Here is a 9,753-nt window from a genome sequence, read left to right on the forward strand (position 1 = left end):
TCCAAATTTGATTCATACTTTACATATCCCCAAGCAATTGGGCTGATGCGGAGGTTTCTCAATGGTAGTTTAAGACTTAAATGCTCAAATACCAAATCTTCTCATAACTGATTATTTCAATATTACTCAAGTTTTTGCTTGAATGTCTCCTTCTCCAAGAACCTTCCTGACTCACTCTAAAGTAGCCTCCCCATTATTCTCCATATTACATCACCCTATTGTATTATTTTTATAGCATGTATGATTATTTATAGCATATATTGCCTACTACATTTATTTACTTGTTCATGTTTCTCCTCCAAACTTGAAAGTTCCACAAAAATCAGGGATCCATTTCATAGCCCATATCTTCATACATATTTCTTGCCAAAGACTTCCAGTTTTGTGTATTTCGGATGAGGGATAACAGTTCAGAAATTGGTTAAGTCAATTATTACAGTAATCTCATTACCTTTCACAATAACTGATTTAGGGAAGAGAAGTTTACAGTTTGTTTCTTTATGTCATAAGAAGCTATTTGCTAAGCAACTTGCAGAAAAAGTTTTCCTCCCTGATTGAGGCATAAAGGAGGAAAAAATCTTGCCTTCCTTCTTGCCTTTATAGTTGGCTGTGGAGGAAGTGACACTGGGAACCGAACCAGGGATGCTACATTTGAGAGAAGGAAACCATGAGGAAGGCAGAAAAGCTGATTCTGAACCTTGATATTTTTGATTCACTGAAATCATCTTTGAAACTACCTTTTCCAGACATCCTGTTATGTGAGATTTATTTTTAAACCCTAATCAATTAAGCCATTTTCTATCTCCTGTTTTGATACCTGCAGCCAAAAAGCATGATAAACTCTTAAGCCTCTGTTCCTTCTATAACATTAACAGAAAACAGTACCTATAGTCTCTTGGGTTCTTGAGGGGATTAAATGGGATAATGCAGTGAAGTATAAACCTAAGATTGTCAAATGATAACATTGCAGTTATTGTTACTATTAAAATAATAACCTATGACAAAACTATAAGCTCTTCATGTAGCAGTACTCAGGATTTTATTATTTTAAAGAATAGAACTAATAGAATAATTCATTTACCCAATTTTCTTCCTCAATAAAGTAGCTTTTGTTTCTTTCTCAAGTAGGTAAATGAAGAATCAAGGCAAATATCAGGTCACTAAGAAAATTAAACATTGAGGTGAGAACCTTTGTTTGGCAACAACTCCCTTCTTCACATACATGGACAGAGAGCTACAGATAAATTTTTATTTACTCTTCCTGCCATCACAAATATTTCATCAGTATTTTAATATAGCTTAGATTATACTAATTAAAAATTAAAACTATTAGCAAGTAAAAACAATAGCTACAATTACAAGAATTCTTTAAGTACAGAAAAAAGAAGGAAGTGTTATACTTCAGTTTCCACTTTTTTTGTGCTGAACTATTTGTTTGATATGCCACGATGCAAAATTAATACAAAAGATCAAATAGAGGTGATTGCCAGGTCTTGGGTCAAGCTCACGCCAGCTGAATTGTGGTTTAAAATGTTATGATGGCTCATTACTGTCAGAAAGCTGTTGAGAAGCCTATATGGAATAGAACAATCAAAATCCTTAAAATAAAATATGAGGATAGTTTTGTCATTGCTAAAGCATGAACATCAACTGAAGTTTCTCTTTCAAAGATGAACAAAGAAAGAATATTAATTCCTTCATTACATTAAAACTGTCCAAACTCTTCTGAGCCCAGATAAATTTTTGGTCCTGCCAAAAATTAGAAAAACATTAGATCCATTTTCAAAATCTTTATTAACCTACCCTGACAAAAATAACCAGCTACCCATTAAGACCAGCCATAAATTTGGACAGCCTGCAGGGTTATTAAATAAATACCTGAGATGTTAAGATATAAAGCTGTCCTCAAAAGTATATATATTTTTAAACAAATGGCTAATCAATAAAATTTGATTTAATAAAAATATTTTATAAGTTACCTGGAAAAACTATTCTTCCTTTTGTGTACCACTTTACCAAACATTCTTCAAAGTCCTCTCACAGTGTATAACAATTACAACTTGGGTTAAGAATCATTAAAAATAGTTTCCATTATTTCTCTACCATTACTGAAAACAAGTCAGACATAAATCTCAGAGAACTACCCTTCAGATTACTTTCTGTAGCGTAACAGGGTTTTGGTATAATAGTCAAATAACGGTCATATTAATAAAACCTTACGTGAAAAGATGTTCCACAGGTAAAATACAAACTAAAAAGAAAAATTTTAAATCTAAGTATGACTTTACCAAGCTCTGCAGATTTTAAAATGCGTATCTTATTCTGTTACTCAGATGCTATTTTTAAGTCTTTCCTTTGAGAAACAATAAGTTATTATTTTAACATATACTCATAAAGGCTCACGTATGAGTAACCAGTAATATGTCGCTAGTATGTAAATACTGCACATCATCCCTATTACCACTGTCAAAGCAAGTATGCATAACAGTAGAGAATATTCCCCTGTATTCAAGAATAAAAAATTATTTTCAATATATATTGTTAAGTTATATATTCTCAGCAGTAGTATCCTCTCTTCTAAATTCAGTTCATTAATCCTTAATTCTCTATCCCAACATCCATGTAACAATTGTGATTCTCTATGGAGGCAAGAAGATTCCAAATTCAAACTGTGTTCTTCAAAAATTTTACTCCCAACTCTAAATTACCGGGGCTACATGTGAATAAACAGTAACCTGAATATTCTAACCCACACCACCCAGAATGTTTTAACTTTAAAACAATTCTATTTTCTAATTGTAATTGAAGATGTCACTACTAAAGTGTAGAAATAAACCTTTATTTCTTCCTGAAAAAAATACATGACAATATTAATACAATTTATGGGTCAAAATAAACTCTGGATAAACAATACTAACATTTAACTCAACATCTCTCAAGTTTTCTTTAGCTACATTCCTTCAAAAAATCATTTTTTTCATGTCTAAAATAATGGAAAAGAGATCAGTCAAAAGAAAATGTTCACAAATATAAAAATAAAATTTAATATTTAAAAAAAAATAAATAAAAAAGAGTAAAATGAAAAAAAAAAAAAAAAGAAAATGTTCACAGCTGATATATTAAATACAAGTAGTATAGTATTTTGGAGGAACATCCTGGAGTTTGGGAAGGGAAGAGTCAAGTAAATATCTTACAGAATTTCATTCCCATAAAGGAATTCTTTTAGTAGTTTTAGAAAACCCAAACTGTAAAAGTGCTCACCAATCAAGTTTCTGGAAGGATTTGTATTCTGCACTTGTCTTTCTTTCAGGAAGGAAGAAAAGGATAGTTTATAATTTTTAGGGGGTAAATTAACAGTAAAAAATGAGAACAAGGTAATGCTGGCAAATTCTAATCTCTATAAACTTTCTTCTACATAAAGTAGTATTTAAATGTTCATCAGACTATAACCACTTAAAAAATGAGCGTGTGGTTACTTACTGTTTAGTATATTCAAATGAACTATTCATAATTTAAAAACCAAAGTTTTCAAAGCCTGAAGGTAGATGCACAGTTTTGATTTCTGTAGTTTCTGGCTACTTTACTAAGTCTGTCTAGTATGTCCATCTTATGTCCAACTTTGCCTTAGAGAAGATCCATCTTGCTACATAATTTTAAAGGATCAAAATAGCTGAATAAAAATATCAGTACCCATCTATCTGCATAGTCCCTTTTGTGGCAGTAAGGATTAAAGTTCAGCAACATTTCATAAAGGAATTGCTCACAACCACAATGTCTAATTCTAAAATTTAGGTAATAAAACAAAATTGCTGGGAGAAAAATCTAAAGAATAATTCTTCATTATTTTAGGCTTCTAACTTTCAGTTCTAAAATTTCTGTGCCTCCCTACACCATAACACATTCTGTCAAAATGAAGGTATAAGCCTCAGGGTACACTAATGATTAAGACTGCATATCTGATTAAATCTTTAAAATCTATTGTATCTGACTTACGTAATGCTGTTCCCTAAATCTGCAGCATCCTACCCTAGATCAAGAAGGCAATCTGGTATACTGAAAAATGTATCTTTTAGCTTCAATCACAGGTGCTAAAGAGAAATGTGTGTTACAAATCCAGCTTGCCCTGAATTTCTTGGTCAGTTACTTTTAAATTAGTCAGAGTGTTAGTTCTCCTCATCTGTATTAGAGGGGGGAAAATCACTAACTTGCAGAATTGTTGGGAGAATCAGAGAGAATAAAAATAAATTGCTGAATACAGCGACTGGCACACAGACAATAATTAGTGTTGTTTTATTATTGGTTATTTTTGAAATACAACTGAACTTGAGAATGTGGAACTTAAACTTTCAAATTATTTTGGAGATCGCTGAAAAAGATTTTCACATTAAAAATTCATTTGAGTATAACATCTTCATTTATTAAACAAGTATTTATTTGTTGCTTTTGACATTTGAAGGCACTATACTTAATGTCAAGGATACCTCAGAGAAATTAGATGTATCATCCCTTGCCCTCAAGAAACTTGTATTTTAGAAGAACTAGACATTAAACAACCAATTACATAGTTACTTAATTACAATTGTGATCAGTGTTACAAAGAAAGTCTGCTAAAGCAGGGAGTGATCTAATAGAATCAAAATTTAAATTTCTACACAAACGTTCCACCTCCCTCCAAGGTCCACCTCCCTCCAAGGGTTTTCAATCACCTTCTCTATAATTAAATCTAATCCAAACCTTTGTATAGACTTGATATGTCTGGTCTTTTAAATAACAAAATAAGTAATTAACTTTTCTCTGGTCATTTTTTGGTTTTGGTTTGGAATTGTATACTGAAATTATAGAAACTAAGATCTACAAATTAATTTCAAGTATTCCATACAGTCACTCCTTAATGAACAAAAAAGCAAAGGTGCAAAAATAATATAGGTAAGCATTTGTCAGCTTTCCACTATAAACTTAATGTTAGAAAACATTTCATGACAGATTATAATGCTGATACTTTCATTTCATGTGCTTGTCATCATTCATATGAGTCATTTTTCAGAATATTGTTAAAGTAAAATATTAACATATTTATACTGAAAAAATATTTGTGATTTTTTAAGAGCAGAACCATTCTAATTCGCTTACGAAAAGAGACTTCTTCAGTCAGATAGCTTTAAAAAAATCTGTCCCCTTAATTTTTTTTAAATTGGTGACATCCATTTCAATAGCTTCCTAGATTCAGAAGTTAGTACACTACACTGTAGAATATATAGTGCCATGACAGCCCCAAGTGAACATAAAGGGGAAAGCTGAACCACCAGATCAACTGTCCCATCAAAATGAAACTAAGTTGATTCTTTAAAATAGAACCTGCCTCAATGTTTGTCTTAGATTCAAACAACATTCACCTGGAAATTAATACAATTAACCCAGAACAGGCGTTGTCAATTCTCCAAAAGTGGCCTCTTCACCTCTATTTAGTTCAAAAGGCAAGCCAGTCCAGGATTATAATGAATGGAAGAAAAAAATTTAAATCAAATAGCACCATCTAGCAGATTCCTCACCACTTTGCTTACAAGAGTAGATGTTACTTGTTCAGTTTGAAACCTTAGACAGACAGAAGTGGTATTTGTGTCTATGAAAGAATCACAGATTTAGAGCTAGAAAGGACCAACTTTTTATGTCAGATACTTTAAAAAATTTTTTAACAAAGTTTTCAGAATACAGATTAGCTTCAGCCATTCCTGGGAGTCCAATTAAAATCCAAAATACTTTGATTCTCAACCACCCCCTTAATAAATAAGATGCCTTCATGTATTTGAATTCCTTTACCTCCAAAAACATGAAACCCAAATACTCCATGATCATTAGAACATCCTCCTTCCAACGTTTTTTATTTTATCGGATATATTACAACCAAATGATTAATGCACACAGTTAAGGTGTTATTCCAAAACTTCAATTCCAGTAACTGCTGTTCCTTAACCAGCCAACAATCCTATCTATGTCTTTTATGTATTTCTTGTCACAGCAACAATATTCTGAGCCTAGTTTCTCAGAAAATACCTCTAGAAAGAAAAATAGGGGGGAAGCATCTTTTTGTTTTGCTATATCAAGGCCTGCCACCCCTAAATCCTATGAGAATTGTGTGTGTTGCTGCCAACAGTAAGATTAGGAAATGTTCCCATCCCCAGGGCTCTAGAAACTTTCAGGACAAGACTACTAACCGCCTAAAGCAAGGAGGGAAACTCGGCCGTGTGTGCGCTTCGGTTTTTATTTACGCAGCTATTTCTGTGCGCTTGGTGACCAACCAAAGAAGCTTTTGAGAGATGCCCTCAGACTTTTCCCCAGTCTGAACCCCTTCGAAAGGCGGAGTGCATTCAATGACATGGATAAGCCTCACCCCCAGAGTGGAGGTGGTTACTGGGAATCACTGATCTGCTGCACAGAAAAGAGGGGGGTTCTTCCTCAGTGGTCACAGTCACTATTCTCTCTCATTTTTAGTAACAACCAAATCACCCTTACAAGTTCGTAATAGCAGCAACACCCTGCTTTGCAACGTGCCGTGACGGTGGCATCCCCAGCCGGGAGGGGCTCTTTTCTCGCCAGCTTCCTCTGAGCGCCCACTAAAGTTAACACCTGTATCTCCCACAATCCTGATCAAGCAACTCCTCCCCACCTCGACGTTTCTGCGCTTCCCGCACACCCCTTTTCAGGCCACAGCCCCCTCCCCACAGCCCTCCCCAGGTCCCCCGCGGCGGGCCCCTAGACCACCGGCCCGCGGGGTGCGCCCCTCCCGCTACCCACAGGGGTGGCCGCCCCCCGACGGACGGGAGCGAGTCTCCCAAAAAAGTTCTCCCGCCGCGGAGTTGGGTCTGCTGCTCGCGGCAGGAACGCCAGGCAGCTCCAGCAGATCCCGCTGCTCGCCAACACTTTTCCTCCCCGGGAACTCGGTCCTTCTCAGACTCCCAAACTTCAGCGGTGCCCCCGGCGCCCACCTCCCCCCACGCTGCTCCCCAGGCGCGGAGGGAGGGCGGTCGGCTCCGCGCGCCCCGGCGGGTGGGGAAAGCCCCGACGCCCACCCGCCCCGCGCCCGCACACGCCCTCCGCGCCCTGCGCGCGTCTCCGCGCCCCGCGGGGCCCCGCTCGGCCGCTCCGCGCCCGGCTTCCGCCCGCCGCGCGCCCGGCACCGCCGCCCTTGCCGCGCCCGGCGCTGGGGGCCCCGATCCCGGGCGCCCGAGCCCCCGCCGCCGCGCCCCTCGCGCGGCCCGCCCCGACCCCAGCCCGCCTCTCCACGCACCCGCCTTCCCACCGCGCGCCCCCCTCCACGGAGCTGCCCGCTCCCGCCCGCCCCGCGACCCCCGGCGGCTCCCCGGGTTCCCGCAGCCCCGGATCTCAGCTCCAAAGTTACTTTGTGAACCCGCGGTTTATTTCCCTCAATCACCCAAACAAGTTTCCATCCTCGCCACCAGCCCCGCCGCCGCCCCCCAGCACACTCGCTCCCTCCCGCCCGCAGCCCCCCACGGCCGCCCCCCGGCCACCAGCCCCAGCGAGCACCTCCTGGAAAACAGCCGCTCCCCGCACCACACGCCCCCACCCCGCGCACCCCTCCCCCTGCCAGCCCACCCCCGGCTTTCCCCGGGCGCGAGTGTGTGTGTGTCTGTGTCTCCGAGAGAGTGTGCGAGTGCGTGCGCGTGTGTGCGCGCGTGTGCGGGCGGCGGTGGGCGAGGAGCGGAGACACTTACTTCTCCCGGGCCTGGCTGTCGGACGGGACGGCGCTGCTGTTACTCTTGCCTTTGCCGTACATGCTTGTGCCGAGAGCAGCTCCCACTGTCACGCACCTGTCAACCCATCACAGCCTCCCCGGGAACAGCCCCGTCCCCATGGCGACCCACGCAGCCACCCCCACTATTGGCCGCCCCACGCCAAGGCTCCGCCCCCTTCGCCCGGGCAACGCGCGAGACTGACAGCCCTCCCCTCCCTCCGGCCCTGCGAGGCGCGCGGTGGCGGCTACAGCCTAAGCGGCGGGCTCCTCCCTCCTCCCTCCCGCCCCGGCTCCCTCCCTCCATCCCTGCTCGCTCCCCTCCCTCCTCCCGCTCTCCTTCCCCCTCCCCCTCCGAACCCCGGCGCAAGGGGGGAATTAGAAACTGCTCTAGAAGGATTTTAAACAACTGGCTGTTCTCTCCGCCGCCGCCCCTCCCCCCGCGCCGCCCGCGCTCGGCTCCTCACTGGAGAGAAGGCACCGGGAGGAGGGGAAAGTGCGGCCTGGAGTCTCCGGCAGGAGCCGGCGGAGCTGGAGTCCAGGCGGCCCCAGACTTCGGGGCGCCCGCCGAAGACAGACAGACCCACGGCCCCGGCAGCTCTGCCCCTCCCCCAACCCCCTCCGCCGCTCCTCTCCGGTCGGTGACACCGCGCCGGTGCCCAGGGTTGATCTCGGCCGCCCTCGGCCCTGCTCCCTCTGGTGTCGCCCCCGCCCCGCTCCCAGAGGGCCGGCAGGCGAGGGACACGCGCGCTGTTCCCTCGACCTTCCGGCTGAGCGGCCTGGAGCGACGCGTCTTCCCTCCAGGGGAGGGACTGTGCCTCCGGCCTCGGCGTCGCCGGGGTGGCGGCGCCTGGCCCTAAGGGCCGCGCCCTCCACCCCCGGGGAGCACCCTGCCTCGGGCCTGCCTCTGCTCTTCAGAAGTGAGCTTGCCTCCCAGGGATGGCCTGCGAACTCCTCGGGCTGCAGCACCCCCCTCACCCGGCCCCTGCACTCACGGAGTCCGGAGTCCCACCAAGCACCAGCTCCTGAATCCAATCTGCCGAAAGGGGCCCCAAGGCAGCCCCACCTGGCCTGGCTTTATAGCCTTGGTGGATGGTGCCTACTCATCCTGACCTCTGGAGTGGAAAGGGCCCCAGAACACCTTGAAAGACACATCCGCGCCCTTGTTGATCAGAATAGGCCCCAGCTGTGCTCCAAGGTGAGCCGAGCTATACCAGCGCTGAAAGACTGCCCGAGAATATTTCTGGATCTAAGTCCTTAATACTATTTCAGTAATGCTCAAAAGTTTCAGAAACACAACCTGGTTCCCCATAAAACTCCATTTTTTTTTTTTTCGTGTTGAGATCTTTGGCTGTAATATTAGAGTGCAAATGGAGTTAGAAAGAAGAGATGGGCTTCAAATACGGAATGACAGGGGAAGGGGTGCAGGTGAGGGTCAGGAAGCAGGAAACATCCGGGAAGAATGAATAGACAAGGAACAGCCGTGGGATGGGGAGAGAAAATAGAATTCAAATGGGGAAAGCTACCTTTCTATCCTCACATACAGCTTTAAGCTTTTAGTAGTAGGATCATAAAAATGCATATGGAGATACAGCATAGATGGAATAGAAAGAAATGGACTTGTGTGGGCATTGACAGCAAGTGATAGGAATAAAACATAAACAGAAGGTTAAAGAAGGGCAGTTGGCAAAAAAATGAGAGAGAATCAGAAAAGGGTTGGCAACCAAACATAAATGAAAAACTGGGAAAATGAGGAAGGACCTGCTATACTGGTGTTAAGAATATGGGGTGGAATGGAAGGGGAAATTACAGTCATTTAAGCCAATTAATTTCCAAGAAAATAATTTGCCATTTCTTACTCAAAATTGGCCTGTTTCTAATGACCTGCAAAGAGTTGGTGGTTGGGGCACAGCATTCGTGAATTCTAAAGAACTGAAAGGAGTGGGCCATCAAGCCTCTCCTTTTGATGAATTTTTGCTCAGAATGCTTCAGTGTGAATTAGGCTG

The 9,753-nt window shown here is 43.2% G+C and overlaps 1 protein-coding gene across 2 annotated transcripts in view; it reads right to left on the minus strand.

Moving 5' to 3' along the window:
• The window catches only part of SSBP2 (single stranded DNA binding protein 2), a 258,475-nt gene extending 250,596 nt beyond the window's left edge, over positions 1-7,879 (minus strand). For both annotated transcript variants that reach the window (XM_054688419.1, XM_037530499.2), the window contains exon 1: positions 7,731-7,879. In XM_054688419.1, the coding sequence (XP_054544394.1) occupies positions 7,731-7,792 (62 nt within the window). In that variant the 5' untranslated portion in view covers positions 7,793-7,879. The remainder of the gene's footprint in view (positions 1-7,730) is intronic.
• Between the last annotated feature and the right edge of the window lie 1,874 nt (positions 7,880-9,753).

The sequence above is a fragment of the Talpa occidentalis genome, unplaced genomic scaffold (genome assembly GCF_014898055.3).
Source record: "Talpa occidentalis isolate TD23 unplaced genomic scaffold, MPIMG_talOcc4v2.1 talOcc4.6, whole genome shotgun sequence".
Classification (NCBI taxonomy): Eukaryota; Metazoa; Chordata; class Mammalia; order Eulipotyphla; family Talpidae; genus Talpa; species Talpa occidentalis.